Source organism: Arvicanthis niloticus, chromosome 3 (genome assembly GCF_011762505.2).
Source record: "Arvicanthis niloticus isolate mArvNil1 chromosome 3, mArvNil1.pat.X, whole genome shotgun sequence".
NCBI lineage: Eukaryota > Metazoa > Chordata > Mammalia > Rodentia > Muridae > Arvicanthis > Arvicanthis niloticus.
The window spans coordinates 3106434-3131531 of NC_047660.1; the positions used below are offsets into that span (position 1 = coordinate 3106434).

A 25098-nucleotide genomic window follows, 5' to 3' on the forward strand; every position below is an offset into this window, starting at 1 on the left:
GGACTGGAAGAAGAGCTGAGGGCCAGCTCTGGAGGCCAAGGGACTGGAAAGTTACAAGGGACAGAGGGGGTGTGTGGCTGATGAGGCTCAGGCAGGACACTGCATCCCTGGTGACCAGAGTTGCCCCGCCAGATGGCTGTGGATAGCCCGGCAGGTAGGCCGGCACAGAAGATTGTCAGGAACTCTCAGCAGAGAAGCACGTAAGGTGTGAGGACTGCTAAGGCCAAATGGGGTGCTTCTTGTCTTTCTGAAGGGGGAGGAACCTGAGCATGCTGCCCTGGGCGAGGAGCCAGTAGACAGGGCCAGGTGGAAGGGAGGAGAGCCGCCCCAAGGGCTGCTGGCAAAGCCTCGCCCAGAGAGGAGGATGGAGTCCAAAGTACCATGGTTAGGACTAGCCTTGAAGAGAAGGAAGGCCACCCCACTTCATCCAGGAGGGAAGGAGGTAAGAGACAGCTTGGAGCTTCTGAAGTGCACAGCAGCTGCCCCTGTCTGGGTTTGAGTCTGCTGGAGGAGGGACACTTGGGGTCTTAACTCCTGGCTGCTTGTGTGATATTCAGAGAATGAGCAGATGTCCATGCTCAGTTGGATGAGATGCTGCCCCCACTCGTATTCTCTGGCACTCTTGGGGAATATCCCCAAAAATGGTTTCGAAGAGTGTTTACGTGGTAAACTTTTAAAGACTAGAAACAGAAAACATTTTAGGGTAGCCCACCAGCTTTCAAAATGGCTCCCACTTCAGATGACTGCAAGCTCTGAGAGCTGTTCTTAGACTGTCTGGCAAAAGGAGGGTCTTGGGAAAACTTAACAGTGTCTGAAAGGCACTGAAGCTGGTACCCTGACTGGAGACAGCGATTGCCCAGGTCAGGGATGCTTTGTCAGTTACCCAGCATAGTGCTGTGTTCCAAGTGCAAACAAACTTGGGTGAGCTTTCTCCTCTGAGTGTGGGAGTCTGTTCAGCTGTGAACCAAGGAGGTCACTGCCCAAACTGCAGTCTTAGCACTTTCTTAAGCAGTGTGTGGCAGGCCACTTTGTCGTGTTGTACACAGAGTGGGAAGCAACAGCTCCCCTCTCTCTGCTCTTTGGTGGTACCTCTGAGGCACACCCACGTCACATTGTGCACCATGTGGACTTTCATTTCACTCAAAACAGTCAGTGGGTCTATGAGGCTGTCTGTGACTGGGCACTGGTTCTGCCTGCTTGTGCAAAGAGGCTCCTGTGACTGTTGGTGCCTGGTTCTTGTCATACAGTTTAGCATAGCAAGGCTCCCAAGTTACACCCTTGGAAGCCAAGTGCTTGGAACTTTAACTCTGAAAGCATGTGAGTGGCTGGCACCCAGTGACAGCAAGGTCATTGCCACTGTGCTGCTGGTGTTGGCAGTGTCCTGTGCCTGTGACCTACCTTGTCACCGCTCACAGATAACCATCTTCCCTTCTCTTTCTGTGCCTTTTTCTGAGCCCCCCCCCATTGCTCTCTTTCTTGCCCCCCCCCAAGCCAGTAATGCAGTTTCTTTGAAGGAAGGATTAATAAATTACCATTCTTCTTCTCCTTCTCCTTCTCCTTCTCCTTCTCCTTCTCCTTCCTCTCCTTCCTCTCCTTCCTCTCCTTCCTCTCCTTCCTCTCCTTCCTCTCCTTCCTCTCCTTCCTCCTCCTCTTCTTCCTCCTCCTCTTCTTCCTCTTCCTTCCTCCTCCTTCTCTTCCTCCTCCTCCTCCCCTTCTTCTTTTTCCTCCTTCTCTTCCTCCTCCTCTTCTTCCTCCTTCAAGGGCTGGCTTCATGGGTACTTTTTAAAAAATATTTATTTTATGTATATGGGTATTTTGCCTGAATACACATATATGTGCACCACTTCCATGCCTGGTGCCACAGATCCTCTGGAATGGGAGTTACAGACAGTTGTGAGCTGCTATGTGGGTGCCTGGGAATTGAGCCCAGGTCCTCTAAAGGAACAGCTTGTGGTGTTAACCTCTGAACCTCTGAGCCATCTCTCCAGCCCCTAATAATAGACATTTAAGCATCACCCGGACATCCTTTTCTTTCTGTGGTCTGTGGGAAAGTGTGTTCTCAAGATTGGCTTTCGGTCTCCTAATGTCCTTGGGGTTACAGGTTTGGGGGTAGCAGGTTTGGGGTACTGTGGGCATTTTCTTCTCGGCAGGCACTTGTTTTCCTTCCTGATAGGACACAGAGCCCCTCAGACTATTTCCAGATGTCTCTAGCACTGACAGTGACCATTCCTGCGGAACCTGGGGCATGGCTGTCCTGACCTTCCTTGGGCATGGAGGCTGTGTATAGTTCACTCACTGATCAGCCTTAAGTGGTCTAAAAGTTGTTGCAAGACAACAGCATTTGTGGGCAACACAACAGTCACTGTTTGCTGCTTCCTGGGATCTGGCTGTTGCTCCACTGAGGAGAATAGCTATAAATGACAGCTAGCAGGGCCGTGTTTACTGGGTTTGAAGCCGTCTGTTACAATTAGGCTATGGAGTGAGTCTCTTCCCTCTCCCTGTTGCGTGATAGCCGATTATCCTGTATTTCAGCAACTAACCCATCTGGAGTTGGGACATGTTGGAGATGGTTTGAGAACGAAGTAGAAACTATGCTTGAAGTAAACTCACCTCATACCTCTTCCTGCCCTGCCTGTTGAACCCAGGGACTCATACATGCTGGGCAGGCCTTCCACCACTGAGCTGACTGCCAACCCAAGAGCAAGTTTTAAAAACAGCCAGATGTCTGTACTGACGCATCCTAGTACACATTTGAGTTCTGCTTTCATTATACAAATTTGTGCTTTTTTTTTTTTTTTTTTTTTTTGCCTTTCAGTTTTCCTGCTTTTATTACTCTTGTCCCGCAAGTGCCGTGTTTGTTTAACCTTCACACTTGGTAAGAAGCAGCCTGGTCCTTGTCATAGAAAGTAGACAGTTCTTCCAAGGTCCTGGTGAGCACATGGGTCAGGTAGGATGAACCTCCTCTGGCTCCGGGAAAACTGATGCCTCCTTTCCTCTTTCCCTGCAGAACCTGAAAGCAGACCCGGAAGAGCTTTTTACCAAGCTGGAGAAAATTGGAAAGGGCTCTTTTGGCGAGGTGTTCAAAGGCATTGACAATCGGACTCAGAAAGTGGTTGCCATAAAAATCATTGATCTGGAAGAAGCCGAGGACGAGATAGAGGACATTCAACAAGAGATCACAGTGCTGAGCCAGTGTGACAGTCCCTACGTCACCAAGTATTATGGATCCTATCTCAAGGTAAGGCTTAAAAATAACACTGCTTCCATTATGCTGCGCATGGCCGAGCCGGGCAAGCGGACGCGAAGGACTCTGACAGCACAGCAGGCTTTCAGAACAAGGAGAGACTCGCTGACCTTTGTGTCCAAAAGAACCGGGGTTTGATGGCGTCATTATCATCAAAGATGTCATACACAGAATTCTATTTTGGGTAAAAGCAGTTGATGTTCCCATTCTCTGTCAAAGAAACTGTTTGAGTTGGACTTTGTTGTTGAAGCTGTTCATTAATTTATAACTGTAGCCGCAAGTCACTCACAGGGTGGCTGTGAGTAACCACAAGATATCTTGGTTTCCCTAACTGCGTGTCTTGATGGTTTAAGTTATCAGCTGTGCTTTGAGTTGGTGCTGTTCTTATGCTGCTGAGGTAGCTGATGTAAGAATGGAAGGAATGAATGCTCAGGTAAAGCCCACCGACCGTGGCAGAACACTCCATCCTGTCCTTTCCCTGTACTGTTGATGGTAACAAGCTGTGTTACTTCAGTGTTAGCCTGACCTTTCACAGGGGTTGCTAAGACCATGGGAAAACACAGATATTTACTTCATGATTCATAACAGTAGCAAAGTTACAGTCATGAAGTAACAACACAAATAATTTTATGAGGAACTGTGTTAAAGGTCAGAGCATTAGGAAGGTTGAGAACCCACTGTATTAACATGTTCTGACCCTGCTTGGAAGCTGTCTGTCATGGTAGATATTCACAGGAACATTGTCCCCGAGAAAGCTCAGGGTGTGTTTAAGCCCCTAGCCAGGGGCTTCTCGCTGAGCTCATAAAAGTAGTGCCCTTAAAAGTAGAGGGTTAGAAAAGAAGAACTGATGCAATAAAACATTTTCCATGATTTTTGTGGAAGCTAAAACTGTGTGTGTAGAAGCAAGCACTTGCTGAGGAATGAATCCAGTATCCACTCGGGGCCTGTTCTTCTCTGACTTTATCTGCTGGACATGTTTGTGCTGAAGTGAGAGGAGGGGTATAGGGTTCAGGTCTCATGGAAATATAATAACCATCCGTCTAAGGTTGGAATTTTTGAGAACCATTGGTATAACTGAAGTGATTATTAGGAAATAAAAATTAAGTGGTAATACTGCTTTGTTTGCACTGTGAGGAAGGATGGCAGTCTATAATTGTCACACTCGGGCAGCTTGAGAGGGGTCCCCGCAGTGTCATACAGGGAAGCAAACCCCATGTAGGGATAAGAATGAAAACCCAGATCAGATCAGATCAGATCAGACTTGGGGGTGGTGGCGGGTGGGGTGGCTTATTCCCAGTGTATTTAAGTCCAGTACAGTTTGGAAAAAAGTTTTCTGGAGTCGTACAATTCCTGTTGCACAGGGAAGCGTAATTACACCAAAACCCAACTCAGAGTAGTGTCATTTCTTCTAAGATGTGTTCTGGAAATGTGCTTCCTGTACTAGCTTAAGGGCCTAAGGATCTGTCCTAGTCTTGGTCATACAGATAGCATAGAGGTCATCTGGACTATTAGCCACCTCTGGTCCTGGTGGTGGGAGATTAGGGGATCCTCTGGCTACATGGGTATTTAGATCACTAGCCACTCTGGTTCTGGTTGTAGGAGATTGGTGCGACCTGGCCTGACAGATAACACAGATCCCCAGACTGTTAACCACTTCCAGTTCTCAGCTTTCTGGATGGAAGGACAGGTTTTTCATCATTCCCATTGGAAAGACAATCCTGTGATTGACATTCCTGGTTTCTCTGGAGATCTGTGGCCCACGGACCTTTGTGCTGGGTTGTCTACACTTTCAGAAGTGAGGAAAGTGACTGTTAGGGTTAGATGGCACTGGGCTTGAGACAGCCATCATTTTGCTGTGTGGATGCTAGTGATTTTATTTTTATATATATATATAGTGATTATATATATATATATATATATATATATATATATATATATATATATATATATCCCTGTTTCCTTATTTGTAAAATGGAAAAAAGAATCACGATATATTTCAGGGCTGCAAAACTTAAATGCAAACGGAGTCTGTGGCCATTCTTGCTCAGGTTGCTCGGTTCCTTCCTCTTTAGGTTCCTTCCCTCCTATGACTTGGTATAGGTTGGCAGTTTACAGTGAAAGTGTTCACTGAGTCAGAGGCCAGTGGAGGGAGGATACCAGCAGACCATTGAGCATGAGTCCTGAAGCAAGCAGAGAAGACTTTCCATGGGGAATACCAAGGTCATGAGAAGAAACTCTGCTGATGGTGTTAGCCCTGAGTCCTGGTTGAGTTTCATGCAGGTCGCTGGTGGTGTGCACGAACCTTATTTTTTGATTTGTAACTGGATGGTTACAGGTGGCTGTAAAAACTCTTTGAATTTCTTTACTACTAATCTAGTCAACCTATGTTTTTTAGCAAATATCCATCTGGAGTTAGGAAGTTTTAGAGTTAGGGTCAGGAAAAATTGGAATTTTTGCTTAGAGTGAGTTAATCTCCTTTCTCTTCCTTTTCCTGGGGATTGAGCCCAGGGCCTCTCGCGTGCTGGGTAAGCCCACAATCAAATCATAGAACTCTTTTGTAGATTATTTTTTCTTCCAAGGTTAAAGAGTATGTTTATTGTGGAGGTCAGTTTTAATTGTCAACACAGTCTAGACTTGGCTGGGGAGAGTCTCACTGAGGCTCCTGAAGGTCAGGCTGGCCTGTGGGCTCCTCAGGATGATATCTTAATTAGATTAATTGACATGGGAAAACTTAGCCCACTGTGGGCACTACCATTCCCTAGATGGGATCTTGGGCTGTGCAAGAGTACAGAGGTGCTAAGCAGGAGTAAATTCACATATGTTCCATTGTCTCTGTTCTTGACTGGATGTGACCAGTTGCTTCCAGTCTTGCCCTGACTGCCCTGCAAGATGGACTACATGTAACCTGGAACTGTGATCCATATAAGCTCATTTTTCCTTGAAGTTTTTTTTGGTCAGGGTGTTTATCACAGTATAAATGGGAACAAGAGTGGTGTTGTAGGGTAAGGCAGAATACTGCATCCAGACTCTCCACCTGGGCTGAAACAGAAAGCCTGGAAACATCTGAAGGATGAGGCCATACCATTGACTAAACTCACTGTCGGTTAAGTGTTTAATTTGGGAGAAATTAAAACAGCTAGGAGATTAACCAGAAGCCCCCTCCTCCTCCCACCACAGACACAGTACTGGGCTTTCTACTGCAGTAATACTGTATACAAGGTCAAATGGAATTGGGTGAGTGGAGGCAGGACCAGGCAATCCTGTGGCATTAGCAAGACTGTGGAGAAGTCAGGTGTCCTGTCCCTCACCCCGTCCACCCCTACCTTCACCCCTGTCCCCACTTTGTGCAATCTCTCAGTGGTGGTGTCTGGATGCCATATTTGGGGGAGATGTCAGCCTACCAGACTTCTGTATTCATGTTAGTGGTCATAGCCAGAGTTTTTCACTGATCTTCCAGCAGGGGCTCCTCCAGTTGGGAGCCTGTTAGGTTTGATGTGCCTGGCACATAGTGGGTGCCCGTTATGTTTGATGTGCCTGACACATTGTGGGTTTTTGGCAAATGGTGACTTAAAAGATTTTTTTTTCCTTTAGAGGTTATCTCAGTCAAATGACTAAAACTTCATGTCTAAAAGTTTATTGTTAGTGTGCTTAAAATGGGGTTTGTCCTGTTCTTACTGGTCTTCTTTGGTCTCTGACACCATCCAGTTCTAAAGCAGAATAAGGTCTGAGGCCCTGATAAAAGGAACGGATGTGTTTTTCACATTCTCACTTGCTGTACTCTTTTGTCATAGTGTAATTGTTAAGGACTCTTGCCGAGGGGTCATTGTCTTTGTGGGTTCAGATCCTAGGTTTACCAGTGAGGTTTTTAATTTTTTTTTTAAATCAGTTCCTAAAAATTGTTAGGGCATTTTACCCACAGATTCACCAGAAGTTAATGTGGAAGGTCCCTGCTGAGTTCTAGGAAGGGCCTGGTGCACTCCACACCTCACTTGGACTGCTTCTCCTCAGGCTCTCGGCTTTCCATCGTTTCCTCACCCACCCCAGAGGGAACTGGTAGTTGAACTGAAAAGACAGTTCTTGTACCTCCAGGAGAGACAGAGATGCTTCTGTAGGTGGCCAGTGTTGTTCCTGGCTTGGACTGTGCTCCTCTGGATAGTTAATGGCCACTTTCCTGACCACAGACATTGTGAATTACCACAGCAGAATGCTCTGTGCCGGCTAGTTCTGTGCCAGCTTGACACAGCTGATATTTCTGGAGAGGAAACTTCAGTTCACAAAAATGCCCTTACCAGATGGGCCTGTGAGCACTTTGGCATTTTCTTGATTGATGTGGGAGGGCCCAGCTCATGGTAGGCAGTGCCGCCTCTGGGCTGGTGGACCTGTTGGAGCCTGCTGAGCAAGTCAGGAGCAACAAGCCAGAAAGTAGCATTCCTCATTCAGCTGCCTTTGCCTCAGCTCCTCCTTGAGTTCTCTGGATGATGAGCTGCAAGTTGCAATCAGCCCTTCCCCCCACAAAGTTGCCTTTTAATGGTGGTTTATCACAGCAGTGAAAACCCTGACTAAGACGGACTCCCTAGTGTGACCCCTGTGGTTCTCTGCCTTGCCTGCATTGCATTAAAATCTAAGGCACATTTATGCCTGGGAGAATTTGTCTGCTGCATGAGGAAGTGGAGCCTGATGCTCTCCTTCACTCAGACCTTTCTTCCAGGTGTCTTTCAGAAAGTCAGTGTCGGTCCCAGTCTCAAGCATATGCTGGTGGCCACTCACTATCTTGGTACAGTTGTGTCTGGTGTGTGCAACCATCTACACCTAAAAAGTCTCAGCCAAGCAGATTTTCTCTTTCTTATTCCCAAAGACAAAATCCTGCCATGTTTCTATCAGTGTGGAAGAAATAAGGCAGGACTTTAATATTGGTATGGGAAAGGGAATTTGATGTTCATTGCGACCGGTGTCACTATGCCAAATTTAAAGAGCCAGAGGAAGTCGCAGCTCTCCCACGTGGACCAGCCTTGCCTAGTGCAAGGATGTTCTGTGACCATTGAACTGCGTTTGAGTACAGCTTTGTGATGTTCTTCCATGCGTTGGTCCCCCCACACCCCTTTCCCACACTTAAGGTCCAGGTGCCTGTGTCTGTGGATGGGTCTGATTGTCAGCGCTGCTGGCTGACTTCTGGTGAGTAGAGGTCTAGGTTGTCCTATACACCCCGAGTGCACAGGGCCACCCACGTGCCAGAAGTCCTTCTGTTGAGAAATCTGCCCCCTGGCAGGAATACAGATTTGTTTCAGGAAGCAGTTGTGTGAGAAACGGTATTTTCCTGGCTCATGTTTGGGACTGGTTTGGCATCCTTAGACAGACTCTCAGATACGATGGCTGCACCCACGTGATCTTTGTGAGCAGACCAACTGTGGGACCTGGGAAAGCAAGATGGGTCTACACTGTAGTTACTGGACCCACAACCATCCTTTTTATGGTAGGCCATGATGCTAGGTCACTGGGAGGGTTTCAAGTGGTCGAGGTTTCAGGTTCAGGCTCAGGGTGGCCCTGGAGGGCTGCGGAAGGGAAGTAGACCACAGTAGAGTTGCTTTGTGAATGTTGCCCGTGGCCTTAAAGCTGTGACTCTGCTTCCTGTAGCAGTGTGCACCAAACCAGAAGGGGGCTCCTCTTTCACTGATGGCCGCGCCCTCCTGGGAAGTTCAGAGTCTGCAATGGTTACTGAACTTAAAGGTCCTTAAACTTTGGCCTTTAGAGGAATATTACGGAATAAGAAACAGGGAAAACGTTGATCTTTTCATTGTTGTTGTTGTTGTTAGCTTTTTGTTTTGCTTTTTAAAGAGTACTTTTTTTTTTTTTTTGGATGGGATTGGTTTTGAAATAGAGACTTATATATCTCCTGCTGCCTTGCCTCTTAAGTGTGCTATTATGTCAAGCTTGTTTTTTAAAGGTCTTAGCTGAACATGGTGTACTCAGTGCTGAGCAGGCTCTTTCCTCCGTAGGCTCCGAGTCTGCGCTCGTTCCCAGCTGTGGAGTGACTGCTGTGTTCTGTGAGGTCGACATCGGTTACTTTCTTGGATTCTTGTCTCTTTATTCTACTCACGGGTCTCAGAGGAAGAAAGCTAAGGTTTTTAGATCTTGTGCTTCTCGGCATCATCATCATCGTTGACCTATATTAGATCTTATGTCCATGTGTCTTTAATAGACAGAAGATTGTCTTGCGTGTTGTGTTGGTTTGTTTCTTTCTGTGGTGTTTTTCATCTCAGTATTCACACAGTAAACCTGTGTACGGTTCTATGTGCTTTAACGTATGTTCAGATTCCTACAAGCACCCGTGTGCTTGGACTGTGGACCAACACCAGTGTTCCAAAGAACTGACTGAGCTGGTCAGCCACCTGTCACCAAACCCCGTGAATTCATTCACCTGTCTGTGCGAACCTTCCGGTATTTCAGCGTGACCTTAAAGAATCAGTCCCACAGTATATGGCCTCTTGTTTAGTGGCTTTCAGCTAATGTAGTGCACAAGGGGTTTAGTCACATCCAGTCATTGGTTGTTTCTTTACGTCGACACAGAGCACTGGTGTATAGATCTGCCATATTGGTATTTTGAAGGCTGCTTCGGTTGCTTCCAATGTTTGAATTTTGTGAGCCATGTTGCTGTCATAAACATTCACACACTGTTTCTATATAAACCTAAGTTTTTATTTTCCCTCAGATAATAAACAACCGTAAGTAGGATTGTGAAGTCACATGACTCATGTCCTGGTGTTTGTCCAGTGGCTGCTTTCCCTTGTGTTCCCATCAACACTTGGTGTTTTTCTTGTTAGTCCTTTTAGCAGGAGTGGGATGGCTGGTTCTGTGTGGTAGTTTCCCTAATGGCATGGGCTTTTGAGTGCTGTTCACACGGTATGGTGTTTCCATGTGTACCGTTTAAAGGGTATGGTGCTTCCATGTAGCACTCTGCATGTCATCCTGTGACACAGGAGACCATTATACGCAAGAGCTACCAGGTGAGATTCAGAAGAGCCCGAATGCTTGGTGTGCTGCTGCCAGCCGAGCTCCTTCAGTTAAGTCCGTCCATCTGTCCGTCCGTCTGTCCGTCCTTCCCCTCCCTCCCTCACTCCCTCCCTCCCCTCTCTCTTTCTTAGTTTTGTTGACCTATAATTTATGTGTGAAACAATTTTAGTCATTTAAAATGTACATGCTAGTGGTTTCTGGTGCATACTCAGAGTTTCCTTGTCACAGGCATAGAACGTTGTTTCATCCTAGAGAGAAGCCCAGTGTTCTCATCGTAGAGCTGAGCCTCCAGCAGACTGTGGATCAGAAACTATACACAGCATTTTGTGTCAGGCTTTGCTTAGTGTAGTGATTTCAGAGTCTGTGCATCTGGCGGTGGCGGGGTATTTAATTTTTAATTGCTGAGTGTGTTGTTCATATTGTGTTGCTGTGACGCAGTATCCAAGAGCCCACTTAAATGGAGGGAAGCTTTGTCTTGTTTCCTGTGTCATGTTTGGTCCATGGTTCATGGCTCTGTTGCTTCCAGTCTGTAGTGAGCAGAATTTCAGGCTCACGGCTGTCAGGAAGCTAACTGAGAAAGGAGGGCACAGGGCCTGTCCATTATTTTCAAGGTTGTGGCCCCAATGACCTAACTCTTTCTTCCACCAGGCCCTACCTGTTGAAGTTCTACTAGCACCATCAGCCACGAGTCACGTGGGGTTGCAGGGGGTGGGGGGCCGCCGTGGGGCCGAGCCACAACCCTGACGGATGCTCTGCTGTATGGATACTTCTCATTTTGACTCTTACCAGTTCGAGAGACGTTTGGGAGGCTCTTACCTTCTGAGTATGAGCAATGTTGCTGTGAACATTTATAGAGTTTGTTCTGTAGACAGACTCCCTGTTCCCGTTTCCTTTGACTGCGCCCTTAGGGATGGGAGGTTGGGTCGCATGGAGCTGTGCTTAGCCCTTCTGAGGAGGTGGTGGTTGTTTTCATTTTCATTTGAGGTAGCCTCTCAACTGTGGCTCTGGCTGGCCTGGAAATCATTAGGTAGACCAGGCTAGCCTTGAACTCCAGAGATCAGCCTGTCTTTGCCTGGAGTGCTGGGATTAAAGGGGTTTTCTTGAGTAACATTTGTTTGAGGAAACCATCCATATGATTTTGCAAGGGGCTGCTTAGGATGGTGACTTGTGGCTCTTACTTCTGCTCATCTGTTCATTTTGTTGTGTCCTAGTGTCTGCAAAATAGTCTGTGTGTGTGTCTCTCTACCGAGGGTACTCTTTTTTTTTTTCTCTTTGTTGGTTTTTCGAGACAGGGTTTCTCTGTATAGCCCTGGATGTTCTGGAAGTCACTCTGTAGACCATGCTGGTCTCGAACTCAGAAATCTGCCTGCCTCTGCCTCTCAAGTGCTGGGATTAAAGGTGTGCGCCACCACTGCCTGGCTGTCCTAGGGTACTCTTAAACTGAGGGAGGGTCTCAGCTGTGGTAAGAGGCGTCTTCAGATACCAGCTGTCACGTGTCATCCGGCAATTGAGTTCCTCAGGGTAGTCCCGTCCCGGTCTCGTGTCCTCCCCCCACCCCACCCCATGCCCCTCAACCTTTGATTTTCCATTCACTTCTGCAGTTCTCGTCTCTCACTGTCCCCTGGTCCCACACTCTTTCTTGTCGAGGCTCCATTACGCCTCATGCACGGATGGTTCCTGGGCTTACCCAGCTACTTCCGTGGGATGTGCTGACGTCTTGCATGGTTGCCTTTCACCCTTGCACCCTAAGGGCAGGACCCTAGAAACATGGTGGTGTTTTGTTTTTTCTTTTTTTTGACGATTGAGACCTGCTGGCTCTGGACTGACGTAGATAGACTCACCTCCTGGTCATCTTTAGAGCTGTAGCAAGTACACTTTGCCCTTTGAAAACTTACAGGTCCCCATTTTATTGGTGGGTTTGAGAGTTGATTCTTCAGAGAAGTAAAACTTATCTACAGGTGATCCCCCTCCCTCTCTCCCTTGGAGTACAAGAACATTTGAATTAAATTAATTTCTTTCTTCCTTCTTTTCTTTTCTTTTCTTCTTTCATGTGTGTGGTTTGTATCTTGAGACAGGGCCTTATGTCAGGATAGTCTTGAACTCCTGGTCTCTATTGCCTCTGCTTCCCAAGGGTTGGCGTGCTCTTATTTCCAGTGTTCACTTTGTTGTGGCATCAGGAGTCACACACCTCAAGATATTCGTCCAAAAGAGGAAACAATACTGAGGTGTATATGAAGGTACACAAGGGGAGTTCCATCCCTGTGGAGCTCACTAGAGTGGCTGCATGCGGTCTGAGCTGCTGGGATTCGTCTGACTGTTACATGGGATTAGGTACTCGGCTCGATGCACTGAGCTTCATTATTTAGTTGTTATGAGATTGGCTTTCTGACTTTGTGCTTAGTTGGATCTAATGACTTCTTGTCATTACCAGTGGAGACAGGTCAGTGGCAAGGCTGATTACAGACCATGGGTCCCAGATGGTATGTCTACACAGGCTTTCCTCCTGCTTCCCGATGGTGTGTCTACACAGGCTTTCCTCCTGCTTCCCGATGATGTGTCTACACAGGCTTTCCTCCTGCTTCCAGCCAAGCGAATCTAGGGCAGCTCATGGATTTACGAGTCACTGTGGAGCCTGTTTTCATTCAGTGTGGTGAGGTGGCTTATGTTGAAGTGTTCAGTAGCCGAGTTCTTTAAAATGGCTACATCTGCTTCTTGTGCTGAAGTGGGACATGGGATGACACCTTGCCTTTCTCTCCTTTCCCTCAGTTCTGGATCTGTACATTTCTTTCCTGGAAGCTGAGTTCTCATTCAGAGCTGACAGGCTTGTTCTTGAGGAAATGGGCCATAAAGCACCCCCAGTGCAAAGGCACAATGATTTCCTTGATTGTAGGGAATGTGGACAGAGGTAGTGTGTGTAAGATGGCTTCCTCTCCTCAGGGGGATGGAAGCCCATGTGACCTGGGTCCCTGACAGGTCCTCGCCTTCCTCATGCCTTCTCAGCCTGCCTGTCTCCATTCCTTACAGATGCATTAGAGAAGCTAAAGCTGCTTCTGTAGCTTCCAGCTAAGGCAAGGCCTGGCCACCCCAGAAACAGACAGCCCTTCCTCCATTGGGCTTAGAACTAACTAGAAAGAGGTGCTTGCTGAGTGAGGGTGAGAGTTCCCTGGATAGTCGTCTTGACTGGTGACTCTGTCTCTGTTTCTCTGCATGCTGACCTTTATTCTGGCCACCCTGACATTGGAGCTGCCCGAGCCTTTGTGCTTAGGGGAGCAGCTTGCTGGTGACCAGTGTGGTAGTTACTCCTACCTGAGACCGCATGTGATTTCAGAACCAGTCTTGCTGCAGAAAGACATAATAGTGGACTAGATACCCACACACCCCAGAAGTACACTTCACCACAGACTGGGAAACGGGTAGCTGTCATGGACAGGTTGCACTGGTTTCTGTTGGCAGAGGTGTGATTTCCATCTTAGCAAAGGACACATCTGTGAGCGGTTTAGTGATCTCTAGAGAGCTTGTGTTGGAAGAAGATGATATTTGTATATAATTATAAGGGGTTCCTGATTACGCAGCTCAGAGAAGGGTGATTATAACCGTGTTCTTAGAAATGTAGGGAGAAACTTTGATGTTGAACAATCAGAGACCATGTGGGCACCGAGAGCATGTCTCACCTCACTGCCCCCTCTTGGACAGTGTGTGGAGAGTGGCTTCGGTCAGCACAGTGAATGGAGGAGAGTAGGTGGGTGTTTCGTGTGGGATGTTCTGCAGTGCAGTCCAGTCCCCAGTACAGAGTGGTTGCTGGGTCTGTGGCTGCTGATGGAGCCATCCGGATAGGGTGAGGTAGGGGCTGAGGAGACTTAGTGAGGGGTAGTCGGGAGGTCACTGGGTAGTTACTGTCACAGTCTGTGTTCATTTTGAGACAGGGAAACACCTTGTTTTAGAACTTTCATTCTAACCCTTGCAGACTATCTGTCATTTATTCACTTATACAGCAGTAATTAAGGGGTGGGGAGTGTGTGTGTGGTTGGTTTTTGGTTTTGTTTTTAATATAATTTATGTAGTCCAGGCTGGTTTGGGACTTGACTCTGGTACAGGGTGGCCTTAATTAGGATCTGCCTCCCTTGATCGCTGGCTGCATCCGGCATTCTGTGCTCACCTTAGGGTTTGTTTCTTAAACTGGCAACCACACTGAGACACAGCCCTTGTGAGGCTCTTGACTGGTGTGGGAGAATTAGGATGCTCCTGGTTCCTGCCTGTTCCCAGCATGCTCCTGGTTCCTGCATGTTCCCAGCATGCTCCTGGGTCCTGCATGTTCCCAGCATGCTCCTGGTTCCTGCCTGTTCCCAGCATGTTCCTGGTTCCTGCCTGTTCCCAGCATGCTCCTGGTTCCTGCCTGTTCCCAGCATGCTCCTGGGTCCTGCGTGTTCCCAGCAAGCTCACAAACTAGGCTTGCTTTCTAGAACTGCCCCTAGCCCTTTCTGTAGGTCTTGCTCTTCCTTCCTGTGCCTTGTGAACTGCTTTAGTGACAGATGGAACAAACTGAACTGTCAGTTATGAATGCCAAGTTATTAAAAGGATTTAATATTGTATCAAGTTTTCTATTACTTGGCATAATATTATAACGGATTAGTTATAACCAAGTCTGTGTCTCTGTTTTATAGTCAGAAAATAAAAATTGGCTCATTGGCATGGCTGGTGACAGAGGGACACATTTTGAGTCCCTTTCTGCTGTCTCCTTGACCAGACAATTGGTCCTGTAACCTGACACTGGGCTTGCTGCAAATGTACTCAGTGGTATCAGTATTTAACTATGATTTTGGAGGTGGATGCTGAGGAGAGGCTCTCTTGATTTACCTATTTGGCTTATGGTTGAAGCTCCTAGCGTGTGTTTGCGGGGGGTGTTTCTACCTTATTGAGAACACAAGGCAGACGGTCCTCAGACGTTCAGGGTGTGGTCTTCCTCCCAGGTCCTCCCAGGTATTTGCTTTTTGAAAACTGCCAGGAGAATTTCATGTGTGAAGAAAGCTCTAGGACTCCCAGGCCAGCTCCCTCCTGGTACGAATGTGTGTGATTTCCACGTTTGGATTCAAAGGTTGTATTGTCTCCGTGACCCCAGTCCTCAGATGCCTGCCTGTAGGGCTAACATTCACGACTCCTGGATTCCTGTTTTCTGAGCCTGCCCACTGCTCTGGCTACCATGCAGAGGATACCTTACCCAGAACCACTTAGGTATGGTGAAGCAAAGACAGGTGGCCAGGAAGGTTGTTGGGGGCAAAGGCCAGTCAGTTTTGTCTGTTGCACCCAACAGAAGGTCACATCTGGAGCAGGAGGGAGAGAGGTCAGGGCCAGTTTCCTGGAACCATTTCTGAGGTTACTGGAGATTTAGCAGCTTACAGAGACGACCCTTGATGGTGTAGAAACGGAAGGGTGGGTGTCGGAGTGGAGACCAAGGGACACACTAGGAAAATTTCTCCTAGAAATTGAACCTTGCGAGTGTCTGGGGCATGTGAGTGTCAGCTCAAGCTGCCCGTGCCCTGAGAGAGTACACTTAATTTTCTAGATAGTATGTTTTTCTCTTCTGAACCTTCATTTTTGATTTAAAAGATTTGTTCCCTGAGTCTTTGGAGGAGGTGGGTGTAGCTGCTGGGTTCTTCTCTGCCTCTTTTGGGTGTCTCCTATACTGAGGAGGAGAGGGAACATGGCTAGTTTCAGGTCTCACCGTGGCAGTGTTTAGGCACTACAAGTTCTGTGTGGTTGCATGGCGCTGCTCAGTAGGCTCTCTCTCAAGCCCCACAGCGAGCTGCCAGCCAGCTGCATCTCAGTTCCTGAAAATGGAACTCTTTCTAGTCACTTTGGTTAATTAGAGACTTGAGTTTGAAAGCACAGGAGGTGTGAGTAATGGGATATAAATATCATCGGAGCCCTCTGTTGTGGTTTCCTTTCCTTCTCTTTCTTCATTTCAGAGCTGAAGCAACACTGAACGATCAGGTTGGCTTTAGGAGGACTGTTGGCTAGTCTGATGTGGATGTTGATGTGTGTGGTGAGGAAGGGTGGCCACTGGGGAACAGCAGGGTATTAACTTTAAAGTCTAGGTGTGTGAGCTGCATGTGATGGTGCTGGCTGGTAATCCCAGGAGTCTGGAGACTAGCAAAACGATCACAACTCTGGGTTGTTTAAATCTGCACTGTCCTGTTGTGTGGGTTTCTGGAGTGGTACAGCTCATGGCTTTTGTTACACTGTTGTGCTGTGTACCTGGCATTTGTTCACTGGAGGTTGCTGGCTCTGGTCTGGGATGGGGATGCTGGCTGGAACCTCTTAAGGGGCTTCTGAGGAGCTGCAGTAGGGGCTGCTTGAGTGAGTCTGGGATGTTTGGGTTAGCAGGTTTGATGCCATGCTCTCAAAGGTTTGTCTGGCTCTCGGGAAGGTTTTATATGCAGCATTTCCTGAGAGGATTTAGATCTGGGACACCCCCTCCCCTGTAGATGTCATCTTTCTATCAAAGTCCAGATTATAGATTTCCTCTTAAAGTGATCTCTCTAGTCTCAGTGCTTTGGCAGCTAAGGAACCTGGGCTAGGAGCCCCAGTGTGGAGAGGTTAGCTCAGCACCCACAGGCGGTCCTTTCCCCAGTGTGGAGAGGTTAGCTCAGCACCTGCAGGTGGTCCTTTCCCCAGTGTGGAGAGGTTAGCTTAGCACCTACAGGCGGTCCTTTCCCCAGTGTGGAGAGGTTAGCTTAGCACCTACAGGCAGTCCTTTCCTGTCTGTGTTCACACGCGTGGATCCATCTCTTCAGCCTTGGATAGTAACAAAAACACAACACTTGGGTACTGTACTGGACATGTACATACTTTAAAATGGACTCCTTTAACAGTAGGTGTGTGTAGTGTTTATATTACTTCACGTGTCAGATAGTCTATTATGGTTTTAGGTCACATGCAAGACTGTCTCTATTATGTACAAATAGTGTGTCATATAATCTAAGAGGCTTAAAGATCATACCTGCAGGGGTCCTGAACCAACTCCCAATGGATCACTGGGGTTGATTGGTTTTAGAGCTTCATGGCAGACTTGAAGCAGTTCCTTAAGTGTGTTTTGTCTGTCTTTTGAGGGGGTCTTGAGTTTCAGACTCCCAGCCTCTGAATACTGGAACGATAGGTATCTGCTGCCACCTCTGGAAGAATGGTTTAAAATCTGGATGACAAGACAAAGGAACACGAAACATTAGGAAGCAATTACTGAGATTTTAGAATGTCGTGTTCCTCTTGGTGGCGGCACTGTGAGGAGTTTGTGTGCATTCTGCTACCTGCTTAGTACACATGAGAAATCTCAGTTGAACGGCTTCTGCGTATCACGTAAAGCTTTTCTATCAAGGCTTGTGTTGAATTTTTGTGAAGATGTGTCTGAGGTTTCTCCTGCCTTGGGTGTGTGTGTGGGGGGGGGGGGGGGTTGCTTTACTTTTCCTGCTTGCTAGCTGTGAAGTTAGGGAGTCCTGTGATGCAGCCCTTTCAGGGCGGCCATGGACCCTTGCCCTTAGGTCTGGCTCTGTGACTGTCTTTCTCTGTCAGGGCTTCTTGTGTCTGCATAGCCTTCCCTTACTACCTTCCCTGCCTGTCCCTCCCAGTACTTTCCTGTCAGGCTTGCTGTGGTTCAGCCTCTCCCTTGGCCTCAGGTCCTTGGGCACAGCTTCTTTTAACAGGCCTCCCTCAGGGAGATTTGCTTTTGGACCCCAGGTTTTGTGCCTCAGGTTTGGCAGTGCTGGCACTGCAGGTGTGTTGAGCCCTTGCGTATGTCCAAGGGTCAGTGAGAACAGGATAATCACTTTAGCTCACAGCACACGGGGCAGAGGCTTCGAATGCAGAGAACCCCTTTTCACAAGGTCGGGATGAGAGCCAGCCCTAACTCCACAGGAGAAACCTCAGAAACATCTTCACACAAATTCAACACAAGTCCAGATGTAACAAGTTCCTTGATGTAAATTCCTGAGAGGCAGGAGACACGTGGACCCGTGCGTCAGTTCCCTGGAAACGCTTCTCAGACGCTGGTCTTAGATGGTGGAGTAGCAGCTGCCAGCGCTTGGGAACGGTGTGCGGAGCTGTGGGGCGATCGAGGAGGATTCCCAGTGTTCTCGAGCATGGGGGCGGGGGGTGACGACACTGAGGTTGACACTGTTAACTGGATTTTTTAAAATTGATAGAGAGAATTTTGAATCTTTTTCCCCAGCATGAGGGAGTAGAGTGTTATACTACAAAACCCATCACGCCATGTGAGAGAAAGAGTAGTTACTCCAGGGCCTCCAGCCTGCCCTAGATGTTTGTTGAAATGTCACACCGTGTTCCACAAATGTGTTCAATTACCACCTGTTAAGGAAAATAAGAATAAGTGTTATGCGGGTGAACAGGTCAAGGATATGGGGTCCCTCTCTGAGGCTGTTTTTGAGGAAAACTGACGGTAGATTTTCCTCAGGGCGATGGAAGGGAAGCTAGGCACAGCCACTACAAAACCCCTCACTGCTTGTCCTTCAGTGTTGTGGCCTCTCTGGTGTAGTCACAGGATGTGTGACAGGTAATGACTGCCCCTGCCCTCTGGCGGATGTGCTGAGGGAAGGACTGAGGGAGCACTCTCATCCTCTGGCGGATGTGCTGAGGGAGCACTCTCACCCTCTGGCGAATGTGCTGAGGGAGGGACTGAGGGAGCACTCTCATCCTCTGGCGGATGTGCTGAGGGAGGGACTGAGGGAGTACTCTCATCCTCTGGCGGATGTGCTGAGGGAGGACTGAGGGAGCACTCTCATCCTCTGGCGGAGGTGCTGAGGGAGGATTGAGGGAGTACTCTCATCCTCTGGCGGATGTGCTGAGGGAGGGACTGAGGGAGCACTCTCATCCTCTGGCGGATGTGCTGAGGGAGGGACTGAGGGAGTACTCTCACCCTCTGGCGGATGTGCTGAGGGAGGGACTGAGGGAGCACTCTCACCCTCTGGCGGATGTGCTGAGGGAGGACTAAGGGAGCACTCTCATCCTCTGGCAGATGTGCTGAGGGAGGACTAAGGGAGTACTCTCACCCTCTGGCGGATGTGCTGAGGGAGGGACTGAGGGAGCACGTGGTACTCATTTTCTAGTCTGTACTGGTAGGCATCCAGGAGGCGTTTTCTTCAGAGTCTCCCTTGTAGCTTGTAGGATGTTCCTGTTTCCCAGACAGGGATCTCTCAGTACCAGGCCACAGCCTTCAGTGTTGCAAGCTTGTCTTATGACTTGTAATTCAGCAGATCACAAAGCTGATCCTGCCTTGATGTTTGACACCATGTCCTGAGACTGTCAGGACATGTCCTGAGACTGCAGGTCAGACTGTCCCCAGGGCGCACCTAGCAGTCCTTACTGACTCAGAGTTAGACAGGGCTTGATTGAGGATTTGAATATACCCCAGTTTAGCCTTTCTTTCCTTTAGCCCCTCCCCTCTTAGATTGTTGCTCGAGTGAATATCTAATATTCAGGGCTGGGGAGATGACTTATTTGATAAACTGCTTTGATAGCAGGGTCCAGCCCTTTAACACTCACTTGGGAAGCTGGGTGTGCAGCACTGTGCACCTGTAATTGTGGGCCTGGGGTGAGGTGGAGCGATCTCGGAGACAGGAGCATCTCTGAGCTGGCCAATCAGTCTAGCTAAATTGAGCTCCAGGTTCAGTGAGAGACATTGTCTCAAAAATCAGACAGAGGCCAGCCAGCCAGCTCAACAGCAAAAAGACTTGCTGGTAAGCTTGATGACTTGAGCTCTTACATACTGTCCTCTGATCTTCACACACAATCTGCTGCAAATGCACATGCTGCACGTGTAATTTGTGCTTAAACACAAAATGACTGACCAAATAATAAAAAGTTTTTAAAAAGATCTAATCAAAAGAAAGCTATTGAAGAGGACACAGGATATGCCTCCATATCTATGTACATACATGCACGCGCACACACAAACACACACACACACACACACACACACACATACACCTCCCTCCTGATACCCAACGCAGCTTGGCAGTTCTATTACCCAGGAGGCTAAGGTAAGAGGATGCACACTCAGGGCTGACGTGGGCTACATAATGAGATTACAAAATATATAAACACATTGAAAAAGAAAAAAATCAAGCAAATAGTATCCAGTGCAGACAGTTAGCTTATTTATGTATTTAATAGGAACCTTTCACTGGGAGTGGCATAGAACACTGTTTGTCATCACTGTTCCAGGTTAGCCCTTTGGTCATTACGGTGTAATTGCTTTAGTCTGTCCCTGTGGCCCCATGTCTGTCATGTGTCTACTGTGCCGTCTCAGTCACACATTTGGGAACCTACACCTATATGCTCCAGGACAGGAAGATGGTGCCTCCTTCCTTTGTACCAACCTCATGAGGGACTGACTACCCAGCAAGTAAGGCAAGACCTAGGAGTTGATGTCCACAGAATCCACTACAAGGCTGAGCAAGAGCCTGACATGTTGGCTGGCAGGGTACGTGTCTCTTGAGCTATGTCTTGGGAATTTAGACACTGTCAGATAATTTGCAGTAAACACTACATGGTTTGCGACCAGGCTTGGCCTGTGTTGTAGATTCCTGGTCACCAGGGTGTAGCAGTGAGTTTCAGCTAGACCGCTTTGAGTTCCCGGTAGATTGCACGTGCATCTGCCCAGGAGCTATGTTTCAATCCATGAATGAAAGACACACATCATCTTATTTTTAAAATGCCCTGGCTACCTCAAAGGCTGGGCACTCCTAACCCTTCCTCTGCTACCCCAGGCCCAATTGAGGAAGTGGTCAGTGGCTACTTACCCGAAGTCTCACATGGCTGGTTGGCTCTATCTCCTGCCAATCCTGCATCCCATTCTCTTCGCTGAGTCATGGCGATTCCTCCCTGTCTCTGAGTCTTTGCCTGTGCGACTCTTAAGGGTCTGCCCTGTGCCCAGCCATTGGCTGTTGGCATCTTTACTGATCAATCAAGAATCAATTGGGGACAAGGACCTTTAGTGTTTGGTCATGCAGATTCCCGATTGAATCAAAGCGATAGAACCAGTTTCTAACACCTCACCTTTTCTGTACAAATTAAAAGAAGAAAACTCTTCTCTCAGATGTAAATTGGGCACAACCACAACAATTATATAAATCATAGAGTATGGTATACAATTACCATTCAGTCCACCGTATTTGTCAATTAGATAAACTACCCTACCATCATTCCTAAATTAAAGAGTTACAATTCTATACTTGAATTATGTTTAGATTTTAGCTTGTCATACCATCTGAAAACCATGTTTTTAATTCTATATCAGGCCTTTTAATGTTAAACAACTTAAGTTTGCTTATGGGACTATAATTAGTCTTCAGCCCCGTCAGAAATCTGAGAACGATGTAAATATTACCTGAGTATATAGGAAGAATGACACACAGCTTCTAAAACTTAAACAATTGTAGAGACAGCTGACTACCTGGACAGTCCCCTAATTTCTTATAACGTTGGAGCACCTGTCTTCAGCCTTTGGCCCAGAGGCATTTGGCAGACCCAGCAATGAAGCAGGATTATGAAAGACTAGCTTACCCTGTCTTGGCAGAGATTAGTAGTTGACTATTCCATATCTGTTTGTCTTTTTGGACAGTATTTAGTCTGTAGATGAAATAAACAATTTCTGCCCCATGGCTACCTTGCCACAATAAGCAACCTCGCCTAGAGGTGAAGATGTTTTGGACTGTGAAAGGGATACTGTCAGGAGCAGACATGTCTCTAGTTAGAATTTCTAAAATGATTAAATGTCAGATTCTGTGGATTTCTGATGTTTTTGAAGACTATATATAATATAATCAGATATATACATATATATCTGAATTGTTAAACTTTTAGCTACTCTTAGCCATTTCTATTTGAGTAAATTGAAAGCACTTTATTATAATTAAATCAGAATCTAACCTAACCATGAGTTTACTATCTGGCCCTTAACGTATGTTACTTAATTATCTTAAATAGTTTGTAATAGCAGCTATTAACAGGACTGGGCCTAAGCCTTGCGTTCTTAGATGAGTTACGTAGATACAATGCCTATCTAAGAGTAACAGTATTAATTTCAAATTTTGTATCAATACACAGTTTTATACCAATAAAAACCTCAATTTTATATCAATATATAAATTCTGTACCAGTATAAGAAATTATAACTAAAATTTTACATCAATTACAAAGATTTCTACCAATGAAAGATTATGGCTGCACAATTTTTTAAGAATAAATTTAGTAAGCCATCCCATCTACTTCCTGTTCAAAATTATGACCATTCCCAAGTTATCCCATAAAATGACACCCTATCTATAATTTGTAAAATAACCTAAGACGACACCCAAACCGAAGGAATCGGGCCGAAGACTCTCCATGGCTTCTTCCTGCTAAATAGGGGTGACAAGAAATTCTTTAGAGAGGTGGGGAAGGTTAGGAAAATTAGAAAACTTGGTTAAACTTCCGAAAGCTACCTTAGTATCTGTTATCCAGTCTCTGTATGCTTAGATGGCTCAGGGCTTGATTGAAGTTCTGACTGGATCTGTCTGAAAGGTTGAGCGAGGAGGCAAGATCATTTGGAATCAGCAGCAATTCCTGAAGATGTCTGGATGCAAGTCTCTGGACAGCATCGGGAAGCAGGGGCTGGAACAGCAGGTCAGTTCAGCATCTCTGAGGATGAATCTTGTTAAAGCTGTACATCCCATAATATATGAATCTCATAACCAAAATTTTAGTAACATTAAGATAATTCGTATGGATTGTGCAGGGTGCACAGATCAGTTAAGAATGAAATTTTGCTGGGCAGTGATGGCGCATGCCTTTAATCCCAGCACTTGGGAGGCAGAGGCAGGTGGATTTTTGAGTTCAAGGCCAGCCTGGTCTACAGAGTGAGTTCCAGGACAGCCAGGGCTACACAGAGAAACCCTGTCTCGAACCCCCCCCCCCCAAAAAAAAAAACAAAAAAAAGAATGAAATTTTTTGTTTGCTCCTTGTTTGAGCAGGTGAAAGACAACTATCTTTTTTTATTAGTTAATTTTACTAATAACCAATTGTAATAAATCTTCATTCATGCCGTATGAAGGAGGGCATGAAGAATCTTAAGGATTCCATAACCAACAAGATTTATTGTCTCATCTTAGCTGAAGTTTTGGTTAGAGACATTTTTATGTCAAAGCCTGGGCTGTTCCCATGTTGAAGAAACAGCAAGTCAATTTACCTGTCTTGTTTGATTTTCTCGTTGTTTTTTCAAGATCTCCAGGTGACAGTCTTCCCCTGTCATATCTGATCCATATCACTCTGGAAGGGGTCCAGAGCCTTTTCTCCTTTGTAGTATGGAAGGCAGATAAAGGAAACAGACAGGAGGTTTCTCTATGATCTGTCCGTTAGTGGGGAAGGAAATGTGCACCATGGATTTTGTTCCTGACTCTCAAGTTAGACAGGGATATCATAAACTGAACTCTAAAGTTGGCAATAGGTCGGGCTGTGGTGTGCACAGTGAGGAAGTTGGGTATCAAGGCAGAGACTGGACCGTGGCTTTCGGGTTAGGAGGGGCCGCCTGGAAGGAAGTGGGTGGCTTTGGACCTGAGCCCTGAAGAAGGGAGCTGGGAGGTGACTGGTCTGGCCACAGAGCTGGGAGTGCTGTGGAAAACCAGTATACCACATGGGTTTGCAGGAGGGACCGGCCCTGTGATCAGGAAGAGCCTGTCTGCCTGGGGACAGTGTGCTAGGGCTGAGATTTCTGTTTGGTATGTGCTTCTAGGTGTGCCAGGCTCACCACAGCTCGCCAGGCTCTCCACAGCTCAAGGCAGATGTGACACACAGGGAGAATGACGGGCCCAGGAGGTGGTAGGGTCCACTGTCCCCTGTGGAACTCTGAATGGCCTGGGATGTTTTCTTACACATTTGGCTGGTTATTTTATTTTGAACACTATTTTAGGGTTATTTCCAAATGCCTGTCCTGTTTCCATGCTGCTTGTTTACGTATTTTGTTATCCTACTGGCTCCAAGAATCTGGTAAACTCTGGCTTTGAGGTTAGTATTTTATTTAAATCCTACAAATACACCAAGTCTGAGAGGAGGCCGTGCAGGCAGGTTCTTATGAACTTGGGCAGAGGTAGGGCTCTCCAATGGTGATGCTCACAGATGAGGGTAAGTTGGATTCTATTTGGGGCACAGTGTTCCTTTTCCTCTCTTTCTCTCTCTCCCTCCCCCCTTCCTTTTTCTTTTTTCTCCCTTTTTCTGTCTCTCCCCTTACCCTTCTCCCCGCTCCCCCCCGTAGGGTTTTTCTAACAGTCCTGGCTGTCCTGGAACTCACGTTGTAGACCAGGCTGGCCTTGAATTCACAGAGACCTGCCTGCCTCTGCTTCCCGAGTGCTGGGATTAACGGTGTGCATCCCTACTGTCCGCCTTGGCACGGTGTTCTTGAGAATAGCCAAGTTGGCCATCTGTATGAGTACAGGAAATGGATGCCTTTAGTCTAATAGACCCTAGGTTGTCATGGTTACGTGGAGACCTGTGGCAGCAGGTTTAAGGGCCAGCCATATGGGCACCTTCCTTCTTGTGCAGGAGCCTTCATGCCCTCTATGGTTCTGTGGATACAGTTGGAGTTGACCTTCTGAGAGTGAGCGGAAGCCTTGTCCCATGCCTGTGGTGAGCACCAGAACAGTTCTCGCTTGCACATGGAGAGGATGATGAGCTTGCTCACAGCTCATGCTCGCCCTACTTCCAGAGCTGGTGCCTCCATGTATCACTTAAAGTTGGTGCTGTGTGGGAGTCCAGGGGACCCTGCCCTCTGTGGTGCTGAAATTAGGGCAGCCCCCTCCTCAGTG

General features: G+C 47.2%; 1 protein-coding gene across 1 annotated transcript in view; it reads left to right on the top strand.

Annotated features, from left to right (window-relative positions):
- Positions 1-25098, top strand: part of Stk24 (serine/threonine kinase 24) — a 99947-nt gene that overhangs the window by 40976 nt on the left and 33873 nt on the right. The window contains exon 2 of the mRNA XM_034497524.2: positions 3008-3238. Coding sequence (XP_034353415.1) covers positions 3008-3238 — 231 coding nt within the window. The remainder of the gene's footprint in view (positions 1-3007; positions 3239-25098) is intronic.